The sequence below is a fragment of the Drosophila mauritiana genome, chromosome 3L, assembly GCF_004382145.1.
Source record: "Drosophila mauritiana strain mau12 chromosome 3L, ASM438214v1, whole genome shotgun sequence".
Taxonomy (NCBI): Eukaryota; Metazoa; Arthropoda; class Insecta; order Diptera; family Drosophilidae; genus Drosophila; species Drosophila mauritiana.
The window spans coordinates 44,243-63,742 of NC_046669.1; the positions used below are offsets into that span (position 1 = coordinate 44,243).

Consider the following 19,500-nt stretch of genomic DNA (forward strand, 5'->3'; position numbering starts at 1 on the left):
GGATGAATCTCTTTCAGATGCACTTCGCACGCTAACGCCCTAAATCTGGGATCTGAGTCCGAACCCCTTGATTATGACCTCTATTCTTAATTGTGCGTTCGGTGGGGAATGTCTACGAAAGAGAGCAATAAATACAGTACTTCCAGGAACTGGCTGGTCGTCGGTCTTTCAAAAGGATGCCGTAATCTCTTTCCGATGGCAATTCATATTAACCCAGCAGCAAACTCATACAAAACTAATTCACCGTCGTCGCCCTTTATTTAATATCAGGGGGAATTTAAAAAGGCCTACGATGGTTAGGTGAACTCTGGCCTTTTTTTGGTCCTCCCTTGATCCAAGTCTCCATTCCATTTCACCCACTGACAAAGGAGTCAGAACGCCTTGATTAGGGATAATTCCTTGATGCATTGTCAAAATTCTTAGCTTGGAAAAGGCTGGCAAAAATCAATTAAAATTACAATGCTACTTACTATGTACTTAGCCCAGGTTAAACACAACCCAACTAAGCTTGGGCAAGCTCGTTTTCATTCAATTATCTGACAATGGGGATATTACAATGACTCCCTCGCATCCATGTTTGGACCCTTTTTTTTTTATTTTCTATGCAATTGCTCCTCTTTTGAATACCATATTAACCACTAAAAAAAGCATGGTTTAATTGTAGTCTATTTTTTTTTTATCAAAATATTAGCAGAAGTGTATGTATTATTAGTATGAAGGTATGTTAACATTATATCGACATTGACGTCAATGCTTCAACATGGAATAAAGTGACATAAAATTGAGGGGGCACTTTTCCACCCGTTCGGACGCAGCAAACTTAGCCAAGTTTACAGACACATTTGTCAATTTTATGGTGGCAACAGGACGATGTATGGCTTTCAAGCTTTTCGGCGAAACGGCAATGCGGCATTTGCAATTATTATGAATCATTTCCGGACAGCTTTATTGAGGGGTTTCAAGTGGTTGAAACATCTAATTTAGGAGGGTTGAATGGAGAAGGGGCTAAGTTAATTAAAAAAATATTGTTTTATTCATTTTGCTAATAGGTCATACATTTTATATTTTTGTATTGCAATATTTTTCAATGTTGTGGTATATATATGTATATGTATAATATATCATAAATACTTCTTTCTAGTCTAAAAAAATTTACAATGCCACATCACAAATAATATCTAAAGCGATTCGATATATAAACTATAATATATGATACTACTACTACTACTACTATAATATAAACTACTGCTGTTGATACTGAGGAGAAAAACTTCGTCCTGTTCTTTTGAGCGAGCACCTTGACCTGTATGCTTTTCGACTTACTTTTATTTTTCTGCGCCTTATACTATAAGGAAAAACTAGAAAAATTGTGGAAAATTAAATGGCTAGAATTCGTTTTTTTCTTTTTAATTTTTTCGCTCTGAGAAAGAATTTCAGATTAATCTTAGAATAACTAAGCCAATTTGTATACCCGTTAGTCGTAGAAGAAATATAAAATTTATATAATAAGTAGATGGATTTGGCTGACCCGATGAGGTATATTCCTGAACAGGATCACTAACAGAGTCGATCAGGCCATGTCCGTATGAACTTCGAGATCTCGGGTAATACAAAAGCTAGAAGGTTGATATTAAGTATGTAGATTCTAGAAGAAGACGCAGCGCAAGGTTAAGTAACTACGCTTAATCTACCGCTAACAACTGCCACGCCCACACTTCTGAAAATTTGATTTGTTTTCACAAGCTGAGGAACTTTTCTGCCTTGTTTATTTCTTAACAAAAACTTAGTAGCCGATCGGCTTGAATACCATTATACATTTATGTAGGTCTCTAGCAGTTATTTAATTGTTAAACTATTGTTGTTGTTAATTATTGTTGTTATAATTGTCGCCACAGTAAACTCAATTTATGCAACTTGCTCGCTGTTTGTTCCCCCTAAATGCAATATCAGAGTTATAGCCCTAAAACAAACTGTCAAACGGTGGAGGTGATAACAATTTAATTCGCAATTTTCGTGTGGCATTTTGACCAAGGCAAACAAAAACACTTCGGACATACATGTTGTCACAAACATAAAGTGAATACATAATGTTGGGTGAACAACTCATATACGATTATGGCAAATCAAACTCTACTCCAATATCAACACGGGACGGGGAAAGGCGAGTGGAGATATTTTAATATATATTTAGCCCATCTGTTGAATTCCTTTTTTCACTTTCCGTTTTCGGTCAGACATGGTTAGTAAAGAAAAAAGTCAGTACATACCCATATATAATAAGAAAAAAAAAAGAGAGAGTCAGCAGATGTACGGGTATCCAGGAGCAATCAGAACATCACAAATAGTAAAAATCGTATGAAAATTTCAGCCTACCGCATTGTTACATTCAGGGTGAAACACAAAATATCCAAAAAGTTGGCTTAACTCATGGGAAGCTAAATAAGAGCTATATATAAATAAATGTCGGAGACCCTTCCTTCTAAATATTACATACTTTTCAATGAATCTAGTATACCCTTTTACTCTTTGAGTAACGGGTATAAAAATTGGTTGATATATAATTATGATGTGTATAATACCAAAATCAGTGTAAATTTCCATTGTATTCACCAACCCTGAAAGCAAATCGTACGGTTCCGGATGGTAATGCAAAATATTCATCTAAAAAACGAAAACACCTAGAATAAAACCTGAACTGATATGACTTATGCACATAACAGTGAGGTGGGCAGTTCAAAGCAATCATGATGCTCCAAGTTATTATCGCAGTGCAGTGAAAAATTCACAGTCACCGTCGCCAATTGCCAATAAAGATCGGCAATTATACAACAGGAACGCGTTGAAGACGATCGACGAGGTCGTGGGTCTTATCTTATCACCACCTGAATTGAGGCATGCCTCCAGAATGATGAGGGCATCCAAAGATAACGTGGCCCGCTATTTTCGGCCGGGACTGGACCTATGCGACGACCTATGCTGATGACGGGAGTCTGCCGCTGATACGGTACAATGCAAGGCTCCAGTCGGGGGTATAAAAGACCCAGGTTGGGTGCAGTCAAGACAACAGACTTTAGGTGTTGGTCGTTGAGCGAACCAAAGCCGGAGCAGTTGAGGAACCAAAGAATAGCAGCGAAAGGACCAAGGATGAAGTTGACCCTTGTGATACTGGCTCTCGTGGCCTGTGTGACTGCCTTTAGCGTGCCCACCCAGAAGGTAAAGATCGCCGACAAGAACTTCCTGGAAAAGCAGAAGTTCCTCTTCGAGATCGTTCACCGTGTTGATGAGCCTCTAATGTTCGAGGAGTGGATTAAGATGGGCCAGAAGCTGATCACCGACAAGGCTCAATACGAGGTGAGTGCATCAAGAACTCCATTTTCTTACTGAAACCCTATCCATGTCCTTGTACTTCCCCACAGACCTTCGATTTCTACATGGAGAAGTTTTGGGAATCCTACAAGCTTGGAGCCCTGCTTCCCAAGGGAGAGTTCTTCGGAGCCCTGGTCAAAACTCACCACAAGCAGGCCTACGGTCTGTTCAACTTCTTCTACTACGCGAAGGATTGGGAGACCTTCGTCCGCAACGTCGCATGGGCCCGCATCCACGTGAACGAGGGCATGTTCGTCTACGCTCTGACCCTGGCTGTCATCCACAAGCCCGAGTTCGAAGGTCTGATCCTACCCCAGATCTACGAAATCTTTCCCCAGTACTTCTTTAACAGCAAGTTCGTGTACGCGGCCGAAAAGTTCGACTATGAGGTCTTCAGCAAGTTGACCATGTACGAGAAGGAGTACAAGGATATCCTTTACAAAGACTACAGTGAGTTCACCGGCAACTTTTATTTTTACACCAAGGACTGGAAGACATGGCAGTGGTACAAAATGATGGGTCTAGACCAGGAGTGGTATGTCGAGGACAAGTACTTCCTGCGCGAAAACTTCGCCCAATTTGTGAACGATCCAAAGTACGTTGATGTTGTCAAGGGCCTAAAAAAATTCTACATGCCTGTAGACTACACCCGTGACATCTATTTTTTCAACGATGAAACTAAGATGACCTACTTCACCGAGGATCTTGGCTGGAACGCTTACTGGTACTACTTGAACATGGACTACGCCTTTTTCTTAAACGGCAAGCAGTTCGGATTGGACAAGGACCGTCGCGGCGAGTACTGGATCTACAGTGTGCAACAGATCCTGGCCCGATACTACCAGGAGCGCCTGGCCAACGGCTTTGGCGAGATCCCCGAGTTCTTTTGGTACAAGCAAATAGAGTACGGCTACGATCCCCAGCTGATTTATTACAATGGTGTTGGCTACAGCTACCGCAAGAACTACTATGACTTCTACACCTACGGCAAATTTGAGATGTACAACCAAATCCAGAACTTCTTCAGCCGCGTCTACAAGGTCTTAGAGACAGGATTCTACAAAACCGCCGACGGTCAGGTGTTCGACCTCCACAAGCCCGAGGCTATTAAGATTGTAGGCAACTACCTGCAGGGCAATGCTGACACCTTTGACAAGTACTTCTTTAACTACTACTACTTGCTGGCCCATATGTACTTCGCTGATGTAGACTACACCGACATGGAGGTGTTCCCTAACATTTTCCTGAACTTCGAGACTATGCTGCGCGATCCCTTCTTCTACACCTTCTACAAAAAGTTCACCGATGTATTTTACACCTTCAAGTACTACCTGAAGCCGTACACCCAAAAAGATCTCTTCTACGAGGGCATCACCATCAAGGATGTGAGCGTCAGCAAACTGGTAACATACTACGACATTGTGGACTTCGATGTGACCAACTTGCTCAACGACAAGATGACGTTCGTCGACGGCCAGTACATATGGGACAAGGCTCTGTTGGCCCGTCAGGCCCGCCTTAACCACAAACCCTTCAACTTCGAGTTCACCATTGAGTCCGACAAGGTGCAGAAGGGAGTTGTCCGCGTGTTCCTGGGCCCCAAGTTCGATGAATACGGCCGCGTGATACCACTAGACTACAACCGAAAGAACTTCGTGCAGATTGACAGCTTTGTGTACCCCTTCATTGCCGGCACCAACACCATCAAGCGCAGCTCCAAGGAGTTCAGCTGGACTGCTGAGGACAGGATTACATACACCGAGCTCTACAAGTACGTGATGCTGGCCAGCGAGGGCAAGTACGACTTCCCCCTCGACATTAGCGAGCCGCATAACGCCTTCCCCGACCGCCTGGTACTGCCCAAGGGATGGGAGCAGGGCATGCCCATGCAGTTCTACTTCTTTGTCTCGCCATTCGCCGAGACGTACGAACAGTTCTCTAACTTTGATTACACTTATTCCTCGGGAGTTGGCTCCGGCACCCGGTTCGTGGACACCAAACCCTTCGGCTATCCCTTCGACCGCCAGATCGATGAGTCCGACTTCTTTGTGCCTAACGGCTTCTTTAAGGACGTCAAGGTCTACTACGTCGACACCTTTGCCAAGTACTTTGAGAAGAAGTACGCCCAGTTCGGTACCTTCGACTACTCCATCGAATATTAGGCCACACTGGATCTAGCTCTTAGCAATGTCGCAGGCAAAAAAAAAAACAATACAAAAAAAAAAAAAATATATAAACGAATTAAAAATAAATAAATACTGAATAATTAAATCTTCATAAATTATTTTTGTCATGAATATCTTATAAATAACTGACTTTAGATTGTTCGCATCATTAACAAGGCTCGTTTAATATAAAGGATAAAGGATAAGGTACTATTTTCAGATCACCTGAACCACAAAATTTCTTTCGCACTGAAAGCTAAGTAAAACCGCCTAGTGCCGTAACATGGGTTAGTGGCGTTCGGCGGCGTCTGAGTCAAATTGAAACCGAAAACTGGACGCTGGAATCCTTTTTCTTCTGAGGTTCTTCTTGTATTTCGTTTGGTGGAAAGAAAAAATGTGTAATAAAAACGCTGAGCCCTAAGGGCTAGTGTTTAAATACTAAAGGCAGAAGGGCGAAGTCCTTGGGCAGGAAACGGCAAGGGTTCGTTAAACTTTCAACGCCAGCTAAGCCCGAAACGAGTCCTGACTCTGCCTTTTCCTACTCCGCACTTGGTCCTTCTCGGTTCAGCTTCTAAAAAGCGTATGGCGATGGAAGGAAGGCCATCTCGTTGCGTTGCTTTCTGGCTACGCACATAATATCGACGCACTTTTGAAAAGTCTCTGGGACCCCCATTTGGATTTGGTGCGTCACTCCTGCCAGCTTATGGGTATCGTCTGGCGGTGAGGCGCAGAAACAAGGAAATGTAAAAAAAAAAAAAAAACGCAAAAAAACTGCCTGAAGCAACCACCACAAATAACATCAGCATCGAATAGAGTGCAGAGGGGAAGGCTTTAAAGTTGTATAATGTGGTAGCAACCCAGTCAAAGACCTAAACAAAAGAACCCCCAGACGATATCTCGCCTTTTGTCCATGTGCGTGTGCGCTCCACTCATCCCATCAAGAGATTTCTCTAAAGCTCCTTGGACTTCCTGGTGCGTAAGCAGACAGTCTCGCACTTCATTCAATTCAAATTACTTGAGCTTGTCTTGGCCCCAGCTCCAATTTTAATTGCCCAGCGGGCGGAGGTAGCTTAACCCATAAATTATAAACATTTGCCTAAACTTCTCACCCATTTTGTTTGCTTTTTTCCAAAGTTAATGCATATTAATTAAAATATAAACTAATATATATATTGCGAAGAAAGGCTGTCAATGAGTTGATGTGAGCTCTGCCTTGAACTAGTTCTAATTAGCAGTCAAATTCCATATCATCAATTAAAATAAATAAAATCGCTACATTCACGCTAAAAATAAAACATTATGAAATGCCAGTTTATCACCAACCAGCAACGATTAGTTTACAGCACGTGTGGCTTCTTTCGACCCTTAACCCCTGCTTTTACTTGTTCATCTCGCATTTTGTGTTTTGTTTGCTTTCCACAAATTAGCAGTCGACGACCCCTATATCAGTTTACGACCTGAGAATGGAAAAGCAGCCAGCCACTAGCTTGAAGAGCATGAATCCGGGTTGCAGGGAGTACTGGTCAGATTGCCGTTTTACTTTCACCTTTCACGGAATTATGTTGCCACAGTTTACGTCAAAACTTCGCACACATAATTTGTTGCATAAACCGTTTGAAATAATTATCCGAAGAATACTGATGATCGCGTACTCAATTGTGCATTTAATATTTAATAATTATTTCATTACTCTTATGCCTTACTTACTAAGGCTTAGTATTCCAACCGCATTTATAGCCCTATCGAGAGATTGGCCGCTCCTCTTAATTTCAGGGGCTTCGGATGTCTAGTCAGTTTATCTGACTTCGGTTTCTGGCACTTGGCTTTCCACATTCTGACACGTCTGTTAGCCTGTTCCTGCAGCCCTCTTCTTTGCCGTTATAGCAAGGTGCGGCACCTTTCGCACTGGGCTGGGCATCCCATCATTATGTCCCCCTGTCAGAGCTGACAGCAGAGCTACACCGAATTGGTTCTTGCCCGTTCTGTTTTGATAGTGAAGCTCACAGCACAGAGGAGTTTTCCCGCCAAATGTCTCGAAATGGGGAAGCAAAAAGCAAAATAAACCAAAGCGAGCAGAACTCAACTGAACCGAGCCGACTGCAGCAGACAATAGCACATGGTAAGTCCTAGGTCGGTTACAAAAACACCTCTGGCAAATGGCAACAAAACTGGCTTGACTCCACCACTAGCAGAACCAGAGACCAGACCACAGGACTTGCCGCATTGGATGACAGAAGTTCGAAACGCGGGCCCAGACAGATGCGGACCGAGGATGAGGTTGCTCGCTCTGTCATTGTTGTTCTGCTGTTCCGCCGTTTCAATACAAAAATCAACAAACGAAATTCATCAGCAAATTGTGTGCACTGCACAAAATATAGAATTTGAAACATTAGATTAAATTTAGCTGATTTTCAAGATACATCAAATACATCACATCGAACTGCAAAATAATAGTAATAAAAAAAAAAAAATAACGACGATGTGTAACACATACAATAAGCATATATCGGATAAGCTTTATGCTATCGCAGTTTTGTTTTGCTGTGCCATTCCATTCGTTCCAGTCTGCCCCCGCACCGAATCCTTCTCATTCCAATGCTCTCGCTCCATTTGAATGTGAATGAACCCGGCCAAGGACAATGATCTACGTTAGCTCAGACCATCGGGGTTTATAGCTCAGGTCCACTTCGTGGACCACGCCCATAACCAGCCAAGATTTTCGCTTTTATTTTCGTGTCCGATTTATTTGGCTGAGGGTTGATGTTTTACGACTGCGGTACCGGGTAGCAAGAGGAGAGGGAGAAGCCGACGTCATTGACATTGCAAATTTGACGAGGGCAAAGCGGCAGCAGCAGAGAAAGCAGAACACCAGACAAAACAAATCGTTAAATTTTTACCACCCATACCGCTCCTCCAGCAATAGTCTGCCTCGAGCTTAGAAAGCATTAGCTGGATGCTGTAGACAGACAGATGGGGCATCTAAAACATGGACAAAAGCATTGTCAAACGGAAGTGAACAATCTGAGTATTTGCGGGTTACTTTAACTGGGTATGGGGTTAGTATAGCTTGTTACAAACAAAAGAATCATTAATGTAGGTTCCTCATGTCAAACATGGCATATTTAAAATAAATTCCGTAATTATTTGTTCTCCAAACTTAAAAGCCATTCAAACTGTCGGTTTAGGCTGCAACTGACATCAATGTCGAACAGCTGCCTGCAACTGGATATGTTACGTTACTAAATATTTAGTGACAAGACCGAACCCCATAAAGGACTTCACTCCCACTGGGATCGTACGAAAGTATCCCTTAACTTTTAAAAACCGATCCATTTAAACGTAAACGTCTATCCAAAGGACAAAAATGAGAACAAAGCTATACCTGACTCACGTGGTTGTTGATTAAGTCCGCTGTCTGTTGTAAGGCCAGTTAGTGGCTCTCCTTTTCGTTGGCCGTATACTTTACTACAATTTTTGCACCTGCCTTTTATGTGTAGTTTTGCACCTGCTCCGCCGTAATCATCATCAGCGACGCAGGCGGTCAAGTTAAAAGCATACCCGACTGCCTTGGGTTTGTTTATTTGTTTTCCCTTTGTCGGGATTATTTATATATGTGGCAGGGATGCCCAATGCAAGTGCAGTTCAATGTCCTCTGTTGTCATCGGGATCAGTAACTCTATCAAGAAATGCAGAATGAAAGCAATAACTGCTGCTGAAAGAGGACATACCACTGCAACTAAGACTAAGTAATAAAAAACTGTAGTCCAGTAAGTAATAATAGACTTATCTTGTTCTGGAACGTACTATGATCGGACATGATCACGTCGACCGACTAGTGATCCTGAACAAAATGCTTATAAAAACCCCTGTATATTCCAGAATTAGTGGAAGCAATACATGTTTATATATGCATGCCAAAACAGAAGAAACAAAAAAAAAAATTACAAGGACATGCAAAGATGCAAACTAGTCCCAGACAAAAGTACTTTAACCACATTGGTAAGAGATAAGCTTATTGAAAGGAAAAGTTAGCAAGGGAAACAGGTTCAGAGATAACAAACAAAGCAATTACCACCGATACAATGTTTTTGATCTTTAATACGAAAACCTAAATCACACAGTCTAAAACTGAAAAAAATACACCTTTCCAAGTCAAATTCTTTAAAATGTGAAATAACAACACTGAATTCAACTTCGAATAATTACCAATGAGTTAATATCCCTTATATCACACGTGTGCAGCTGTCGATAACCGGAACAAATTATAGTGATTGTTTTACTTATTCGGTACGCAAACCTAGACATAGAAAACGACGACTGTATTCCACTTCTATACCAAGTGCTTTGTGTGGGAGCAAAGCCTTTCTGCCAGACGACAGCCATTATTGCTCTTCTGCTCCGTCCGACCAATCCACTCAACAAAAATGTACGTGTCTCTGAACTTTGACCCTCAGACAGTGCTGTTGCTGTTGCGATTAAGAATGTGACATTTGTAAACCTCTCAACCGCCTACATACTGTGGCGCCTGTGTGTGTTGCTGAAATTGGTTGGTACTTCTTATGCGAAATTAATTTAGAAAACTATTTGTTGGAACCGAAACATACCAGCTCTAAAAAAAAACCATACGTAATTTACGTTCCTAGTAAAATTGTGTATTCCACTTATCGGTTTAGTGGGTTCATAAAGATCCAAATTCACATGCGGCGGGTAAAAGGCAAAAATATTCAAGAAGGAAGTAGTCTTGCCTTGGTTGTGTGACCCACCAGCGAAAGTCTATTTCACAAAAAACTGTCCACCAGAAATAGAAATCATCAACACGAGACGCAATTCTTTTACCTTCTGCCCGCCCTTCCACTGGAGCTTGTTCTGGTGGTGCATGACACCTTTATTCTTCTTTCTTTTTCTTATTGAGTTTTCGTTTCACTGGCTCGCCAATGTTACACATACATAAAAAAAAAACATGAATAATTACGACTCTCCTAGATCCAAGTCTGCAATTCTGTATCTTCCTAGAGTATTTTTTCGCACACTTTTTTGGGCGGCGGAGAGATATACCAAGGTTGTGGGAACGAGACGGGGAGACTGGGAACGTGGAATGGAGCAGAGGCGCGTAAAAAATACCCAAGCCGCAGACAGTGCAAAAACAACAATCAGGAGAATGCAGAAGGGTTGGAGAATTAGGTAGGGGGCGAAGAGACAAGAACAGAAGACCCAAGGCAGAGGTCCAAAAAACAGAAACAGAACCAGATGGAAAACAGAATGGAATCGAAGCGCAGTTAAAGGAATTTTGCTGTATACGGTTATTGTGTGCTTGTTTTTGTGTCTGGGCACCAAACACACTCATAAACAATGATGAACGGGGTGAATGGACGCAAGGTGACGTCGCAACGCAGTCGAAGCCGCTGCTTCTGCACATTGGGTTGGCGAATTTGGCGCCGACAACATTCCCCTTCTAAAATCGCGTTTTTGAATTTTCCTCCTTATAAATTTTTCCACCATAAATTTCTAAGTTGCAAAGCCATATAAATTATCTTTCAATATAAATAATTTATATTTTGCTTTAATCTAAATATTTCTAAATGTAAATTAAATTTAAATATTGACCAGTTGTGTAGAAAACGTCAAGCTATCACGTGTTCCCCATTAAGCGCCGCAATGGGCGTGGCACTTGGCGGAGAGTGAGAATTGAGGCATAATAAAAGAAGGAGGAACGAAGAAATCATCGAGAGAAGTTTTGGTTCAATTCAGTTCGTTTCGATTCGATTCATTCTGCTCTACTGGCGTCTTTCTGTGCCTCTTTGGTTATTTGTTTATGGCTGTTTTGCTTTGATCCCCTCATTCTGTCTGGGGGCACAATCGTCTTGTTTTTGCGCTCATTGCTATTGCACTACACTTTCCCCGCTCGACTCACAACTATAAAACCAAGCTAAAAGAACTGCTAGGAAGATATGTATGTATTTTAGAAACCGAGGGAAGAAACACAAAAAAAAATTAAAAAGTAAAAGTATGTAAATATATGTACTTTGATTAAACTTTGCATGAACTTGCATTTTTTATTGAAATTTTCTTGAATTTTTTTTTACTCACATTCCCTGCAGCCTTTCCCCTTTTTGAGTGCAGTGTCGTAGATATGTGGTGCCCAGAGTGATGTGGCGGAAATGCCACACTTATTTAATTATTTTCATAACTTTTCGCCGTCAATATGCCGAAAAACCGAAAAACTTTGGACTAGGTACAACATAGCCCATTATCCGATTCAGAATCCGACTCATATTCGTCAGCCGAATTTGTGGGACAAAAGCCTGAGAAGGTTGATTGTAGTTCTGTATAGAAGTAGCCATGCTCGTCTTCTGTGACTTCCATTTCTATATCTCTGTAGCGCCTAGGTGAACCGAAGTTTTGGAGGTGCATGGCTCTATTCACGAGGACCTTTAAGTGGATCTCCTCATGCTCCTGGCAGACCCTAAGTTGTTTGTATTCCTGCTTGTCTCTATAAGTCTTGCACTTCTTGAACAGCAGTCGATTGGATTTTGCCTTGAGCTCTTTTATAATCCTGTTCTGGGCATCAATAGCGTTGACCACCTCCTGATACTCCTTGTACATTGCCTGTTGCTCTTCATCGTCCTCATCGCTCTCATTGAGGAGCTCAAAGGGATCCTTCTCCTCCACCTCGAACTCGTCCTCCTCTTCAACATACTGTTCGTCGTCTTCGCCCTCTTCCTCAATATCTTCTGCGGCTTCTTGTCCTTCATTTTGCTCATTATCCACGTATCCAGAGGCTTCTTGCTCCACATCAGACATTTCATCGGGAGTTAAGGATAACTTGTATTATAAGCGGTGCAGAGGAATTAGTTTACATATTTATGAAATTTTGATGTACAAATCGATTATAAATTGTAGATTTATCATTTGGTCGACCAAAACGTAACTTAAAGCCAGTAAAATCACAGTTTACTGCACACAGCATATTTTTATTATTCAAGTTCGCCATTTTTTGTAGCACTTATTGCACGCATTTCCGTTTCCCTCCTTATTAGATCTTTTTATATACATTTTATTGTTCTTCTGCCAACGTTATAGCTGTTGCGCTGTCTATTCTATTTATTAGATTTCTTGTGGCTAGATCCGGTGGATTACGCTTCAAAGTGCGCCACTCAACGGCCTGCGTTAGCATTAATCATAGAAACTACAGAAAACAGTTTAATTTGGCAAAAAGTTTATCTCGCAGCAGGGTCGTTCCATCGTACTACAGGAAGTTAAGAGGTTTATAACCGATTACAACCTGTAAGCCAGGAAAGAAAGGGTGCGTATATGATGACTGGTCCAGCGACACACAAGTTGCTGTTTTAATGGCGTCATATTCGGCTTCATCCAAAGCGAAAGCGATAACATCAAACTGTTGCATTGAATGTAACTGTAAAATCACCACTGCGTAGAATGAAAGACATAAATGTAGCGCATAATGTTAAGCAATGCAATAATTTTTGGTAATAACCGTATTGCTTGCGAGTCCCTGAAAGTGACAGTTGGATTAGAAGCGAACACCTACAGCACATAGTCATTGCACTTGTTACCCTTGTTGTCCTGGACGACATCGATAAGACAGAGCCTCTGGGCTATATCGGCCATATCAAAGTGGAATGATTTTCGATTAGCTCCAATTCAGATTACGCATACGGCAACTCAAAAAGACTGCGCCGCCCATTTTAAATCAAATAAAGGGCAATTTCATTTACAAAGTTGAAAGCAAGCATAGGCCGCCCTCTTCTTGGCTCACACATACTCTGATTTTTATTGGGTCATTTTATTCATTTTTGTAGGATTCCATTCAGACCGTGCAAGTTGCATCAAGTTTTTCTTCCGCTCAGACTTTTGTTTTCTTTTGTCTTGCGTCTTTTTTGTGCTATAGTTACAATGGGGACTGTTTTTTTGTTTATACCTCTACTGAATGAAATGGTTTCATTAAAAAAGTTTTAAACTTTTTCATTTAATTTAACTGCAGCAAACAACAAACATCCTTCATGATGCCTTTTTCCTTCTGCGCTTTTCTTTTCCCACTCTGTCGCCATTTCTCACTGCAACTATTTTGTAGAGAGCATCTGCTTCAAATCCAGAGATTATCTACCCGCAGCCTTAGCATGCTTTAATTTTTTTTTTTTTTTTATGAGTTTCAATTAAGTTTTTCTATTTCAATTCATTGTGCATTTTCCTTCCGCAAAGTATGCTGCGGAATTTTGTTTTAGTGAGATGGACACGCCTAGTTTTTATCACCTGAGTAACAGGTATCTGGTAGTCGAGACACTCGACTCCCTCTCCTGTTAAAATTTTATTTTAAAATTACTTCTTAAACGTATTGTCAACTCAATATATAACTTCGTGGCTTAATTTCATTTTTTGTTATTATTTTAATCATCCCACATTCACAGAGCATAATTCGAAAGGGACGTAATAAAGGTGTGAGAATAGGGTTTGTTGAGACCACCCTCCGTAGTAAACCCGTCTTCATGTGGTATGACAACATGTCGTATTTGTAATATTTAAACACAACAGCTCAGCGAAGGTTGACAATCTTTGACATTATACGGGCGTAACGATGCATTCTGAGACGCTCAAGGGATAACAGCGAAGGAAGGAGGTGAAAATGTGAGCGGGACAGACCCAGAAGAAAAATCAATTTTTGCACAAAGAAAGGCAATATTAACAACAATAATAAGCTGCTTTGGAGCTAGCGATGTAAACAAAGTGAAGAAATGCGTTGTAATTCCACATGATAGGACTGGGGGTAAAAATTGCTGTTAGCATCTCGGGTCTGTAGCTGACAAAAAAAAAAAAAACTTCTTCGTGCTTAAACTAGATATATAATTCCGCTAACCACATACATATATAAAAAAAAACTCATCAATTACCATATGTTCAATATTAAAAAACGTTTCCTTTCTGAGAAAACAATTTAAAAAAATGTTCTGGTGTATTTTGGCGAGTGTAAAAGAGTAGGTGTGTGTCCATGAAAAGTGTCATGTTGACTGCGTTGAAATGTCACTCTTGCGACATAGTAATGTGTTTTTCTAACGCCACACACGCTGCTGCAAGAACAACAGAAGTTTAGAAAAAATTACTTTCTTACATTTTTTCCTAATACTCAAAATCATGGCAATATTGAAAGAAAATCTGTATGAGAAAACATTGCATCCATTCCAGCATCTTTTTTTTATGAATGTTACTGCTTTCAACGTAATAATTCATTTTTTCTGAAAAACATCGCAACATATTGTTAGAAATATGTCAACGAAGAAAAGAAACAATGCATTTTTCAAAAGTGTGGGCGTGACAGTTTTTGTGTGTTTGTGGTCGTTATAGTGGGCTTGGCCAATTTTAAATTAAGTAACGATTAACTTGAGCAAGACAAATTATAAAATGAAAAAACATCAAAACATTTTTCAAAGTTTGTGCAACGTTTAACCGCAATCGTGCACGACTTAGACGACTCTAAAATCTGCATATCTAGTCTCAACAGACTAGCTTTTATAGTTCCCGAGATCACAGCGTTCATACAGGCGGACATACCCAGATCGACTCGACTAGTGATCCTGATCAAGAATATATGTGCGTACATGGAAACGCTTCCCTTTACATCTTACATACATTTTACCGCATCTTTCATACCCTTTTACTTTAAAAACAAAACGAACTTTTTGAATAATACAAATTATTTCTTGGCAAGCAAAAAAAAAAAACGACAGGGAAAGCATATGCTTTTAGTAAGATTCATAAAAAAAAGCATAGTATACTTAGACGTAACAGCAGACTGGTACCGATAGGAAAGGAACGTAATGAAAACAGGAGGAAGCAGAGCAACCGTCGAAGAATTTTTATTGTAGTAAAATCATACACATACATATATAATTATATAGTAAATATAGTATATTTTTACTATTTACATTTCATTTTTTTGCTAGAGCGAAACACAGAAATTGAGAGAGAGTGACATAGAAAGCAGCAAGGGAAAAATCGATAGATTTTTAAATGAATTTCGGTCACAGCAACCCCACAGTCCGCAACCCTTCAACGACACAAGCCCCTTTCCCTGTGCATTTGCCATCGAGGAACGTAGTGTAAATGAGTGTCTGTGTGTAAGCAGGGGGCTTGCAGCTGGAGATACAGCCGCAATACAAGTGTCAGCTGGCTTATGCTCAAGTAGTAACTTACTTAGTTAATTTAATTTTAATCAAATAGAACAAAATTCGTTATTCGGCAATATTTAGGAAGTAGTGGCTTCTTTCATTCCCCTTTGATGAAATGGGGCATCAATTGAGCACTAAATATAACAGGATATAATATTCGAAATAATCATAGACTAACATTAATAACAAGTGGAAAATAATTAATATAAAAGCTTAATGCAGATTCGAATAAAATTTAACTCTCAATATTAGTTTTAAGATAAACATAGTAGAGGTTACATTTGGATAGTTCCCATTTGTATAACATTTCTTAAAGTTCATATTACCACACGTGGACATCTACCCCCACGGATGTCCCATGCTAGACACGAGTCAGCAACATGTGCATTTTACGAGCCAAAAAAATTATAACGGGGAATTGGAGAAAGGGAGGACACATTGCTTATATCTTGGGAAAAATCTTAAGTATATAACTGAATGATGATTTTACCCGAGCAAGCCTAAGTCTTCGTTGCAACTTCTTCTAGGTTTTTATTACAGCCCTGCTACGTGACGCGACGGAACGGAGAACATGGGCTAAATCATAAACAGTAGCTGGGACTGAATTCAATCACGCGTGGCCTATAATATTTATAATTCGAATACAAGGTAAGTGCAGTGTCAGGCTAAGGTTTGTAACTTCCCCACAAGAAGTCATTGTTCGTTTAGATGTTTGTCTTTTGTCACGACTCCAGTGGTTTTGACCACATTATTCTGACATCGAAAAAAATACTACTCTAGGAGATTCTGGAAAGACTAACCACTATTTGAATATTAATCAGATCCGTAGCTTATAGATTTTTAATTTAGATAACTAAGCATCGGGGCCACCTACACTTGTCACCGCTTTCCCATCTTTCCCTCCTGATTCCATTATATTTGATTCACATTCTTATTATACAGGATCCTTTGCTGCATTTGGTAACGGGGTTAACGATACATTTCAAATGGAGTCAGGGCCTTGTTAGCGACCTTGCCACACCGACACCCGCCTTAGCCAGCTGAGTGCATATGCCCCGCCGAGGTCTGATTTCATTCGCCACAAAGCGCTCAGAGCACCAGAAAATAATATAAAGACCAAGGGCATCCGAAAACCAAGAGATTGGATAACTCTTTTACAATACATGTAACGGGAATAATTATAGAAGTCATGCAAAATACTTATCCAGGAACAATTATTCAATGTCGAAATTTAATGTACTTTCTTAAACTGAAAATTAATGAAAAGATTTTGTTGAGTTTTTGCGGTCTATCGACTCGCAGCGCACACGCTTACGATATTAACAACGTTGTTCGTTTCTAATTGCGAACGTGTCTATAGCACCTCTCAGTTCCTCTCTCGAGAGCATTCGAATAGGGTAAGCCTCACTAACCTCCCGGCCAGACCAACCAGACAGCCCTGTCGACCTACTTTTCGGTAGCAAGTTCTGGCCTTGATTTTCAGCATTGACCCGCTTTTGTGTTTGTTGCATTTCTTTGTAGCCTTGCCGAGCGTACATTGATTTTATTTAGTAGTTTTAAACGCAGTGAAGAAGACATTTGCTAATATATAACAATATGATCAGCATTAACTGCCAAGTCGATATAGCCATTTATGTTTCTTCGCAAACTAGTCCATCAGTTTTAAAGCTATTGGTTAATCTGGGTTAACTTTTCCAGCAGCCATTTTTATTGCAGATAAGTATATAATTAGTCCGAAAGGGTCGCAACAGAACAGGATATTGCTGGCATATGAATAATCGGAACAAATTAAAAAAAAATATATAAATGTACATATATGATAAGACATGATTTGATAATAATATATGGCTTAGTCGGAAAATACCAGTTTTTCGACAATATATAATTTCAGTTTTAATTTGTTAAACAGACTAAGACTTTATAATAAAGCTACCGTACGAACATTCGGAAATGGGATCAGTAATAAACAGAAAAAAATGAATTCTAATTAGGCATGCGCCAGATTTTATATCATTATTTATTTGATCTAAATCAAACTTTTTTGTTATATAGATTGCCATAGATACGGTCAATTATAAAGTTGTTATTTGTCGTACAAAATAGGATTTGCTCTATTTTTTTCAAAGGCGAATCGATAAAAAATATATATTTGCAAGGGTATGAAAACTAGTTTTTCTACCACAATATATTTACATATAATGTTTTCATAGAAATTCAGGTCAAACAAAGAACATGATAAAACTGAAATAAATCACAATGGATTTAATTTTCGGTCCACGAACAAAGATAACCGCCGGAATTATGTTTTATTTAGTGAGTGCTGATTTTCTAATTCTATGAAGCAACCTAATTAATTTCACCATCCTCCAGCATCTTTTCGGTGGTATTCTTCTCTAGATATATTCGGTTGTAGTAGATTGTGGCGGGTTGCAAATTAAGGAAATGTTAAAGTTTCAGCCGTCTTAAAATAACTCTCGGAATTCAGTCATCAATGATATAGGAGCTTCTTATTAAAAAAAAATGTTGTCATATCTAGGTAACGAAGATTTAATTTCGATTTCCTTCAGAACCCTATTGATTTATGCAGTCAAGCCCATGGCCCATTCATTAGCTATAAAACAAAAAGATCTAGAACCACTCGAGAACCATAATTTTCTTTAGCTTAGGTCAAAAAAATTCAAAGACTACTATAAATACATATTTTTTCATTTAATACTTAATCTGAGCTGACTACAAAGAAATACAAAAGTCAAAATACTTTGAACACTGGAGAGTCAAATTTCTTTCCACACAATTACTTTGATTTCTTTCTTCCTCTGGCTCAGTAAATCACATGTTTCATAATCTCATTTCTTGGCTATCTTACTGAGAATTCCTCACACTGATGGCAATAATGTCTTCGAAAGTAGGGAATGCTTTTTGGCATTGACTGCTTTACGGCTGCGTATGAGTAATACCCACAGATAGAACAGCAGTAACATAGATAAAGGGATTTTTTTTTGGTAAGGGGAGTCGAAAAGCGGGCGGCCGATTGGGGTTGTCATGAAGAAAATGTAACGTATCAGAATCCCAACGGCATCAACCAATACCCATCTTCATCATCATTCCAATAATCGTCATCCATATCATCATTGGTAATAATATTACTCTTGTCTTTTGGAAACTTGATATACGCTTAGAATGTATATGTTTTGCACAAAAAAAAATTGTGTTTATTCTCATTAAGGAAAAGCACGCAACATAAACTAAAAAATATTTTAACAATATTTATTAAAAACTTGTTTAATACTGAAAGGATACCACAAGTCGACGTTTACCTTTTCGATTGCACTTCTTTTTTTTTAATTTTTTCTGAAAACACAGACAAAGTGAGAAGACTGTGCTGAAGCGGGAAACGGCGAAAACGTAAAAGTAAATAGTAAGATATGTTTTACTTGGCATTCATCCCGGCTCTGAGCACTCTGCACCCTTAAGCCCCATCCGCAACCCCATGTTCTCCATCTGTTCCACATTTAAGGAGAGTAATTGCAGCGACAGTTTGGCGCTACTGCACTTACCCCGGCAGAAGAAAAGTCAGCTAGTAACATTAACCCACTCTCCGGCGAAGAAAAAGTCTTTGAATCTCTTTGATGAAATATTGAAATTGTTGGATGCTGATGTCGGGTTACTCAGATGGTCGAAATACTTTGGGGTCCGGCCAACATTGAATCTCGACTGGGAGACTTAACTCGGTTTCCGAGGGGTCTGTCAAGTGGTGCCCATGGGATGGTCCAAACTTTCAGCCCAGC

General features: G+C 39.9%; 2 protein-coding genes across 3 annotated transcripts; one reads left to right on the forward strand and one right to left on the reverse strand.

Moving 5' to 3' along the window:
• The first annotated feature begins 3,059 nt into the window (after positions 1-3,059).
• LOC117139035 (larval serum protein 1 gamma chain) lies at positions 3,060-5,603 on the forward strand. The gene is made up of 2 exons (XM_033301136.1): positions 3,060-3,351; positions 3,417-5,603. Exons 1-2 carry the CDS (start codon positions 3,145-3,147, stop codon positions 5,526-5,528), a joined length of 2,319 nt encoding a protein of 772 aa, XP_033157027.1. The 5' UTR covers positions 3,060-3,144; the 3' UTR covers positions 5,529-5,603.
• Positions 5,604-11,136: 5,533 nt separating this feature from the next.
• LOC117139037 (pescadillo homolog) lies at positions 11,137-12,470 on the reverse strand. Of its 2 annotated transcripts, XR_004459348.1 has the most exons (2): positions 11,619-12,470; positions 11,137-11,466 (listed from the first exon to the last, which is right to left on the reverse strand). XR_004459348.1 is itself a non-coding variant. In XM_033301138.1 (1 exon), exon 1 carries the CDS (start codon positions 12,330-12,332, stop codon positions 11,760-11,762), a length of 573 nt encoding a protein of 190 aa, XP_033157029.1. In that variant the 5' UTR covers positions 12,333-12,470; the 3' UTR covers positions 11,551-11,759. The 2 variants fall into 2 exon arrangements, 1 of the variants encoding a protein (XP_033157029.1); XM_033301138.1 differs by lacking the exon at positions 11,137-11,466 and having other exon boundaries at positions 11,551-12,470.
• Between the last annotated feature and the right edge of the window lie 7,030 nt (positions 12,471-19,500).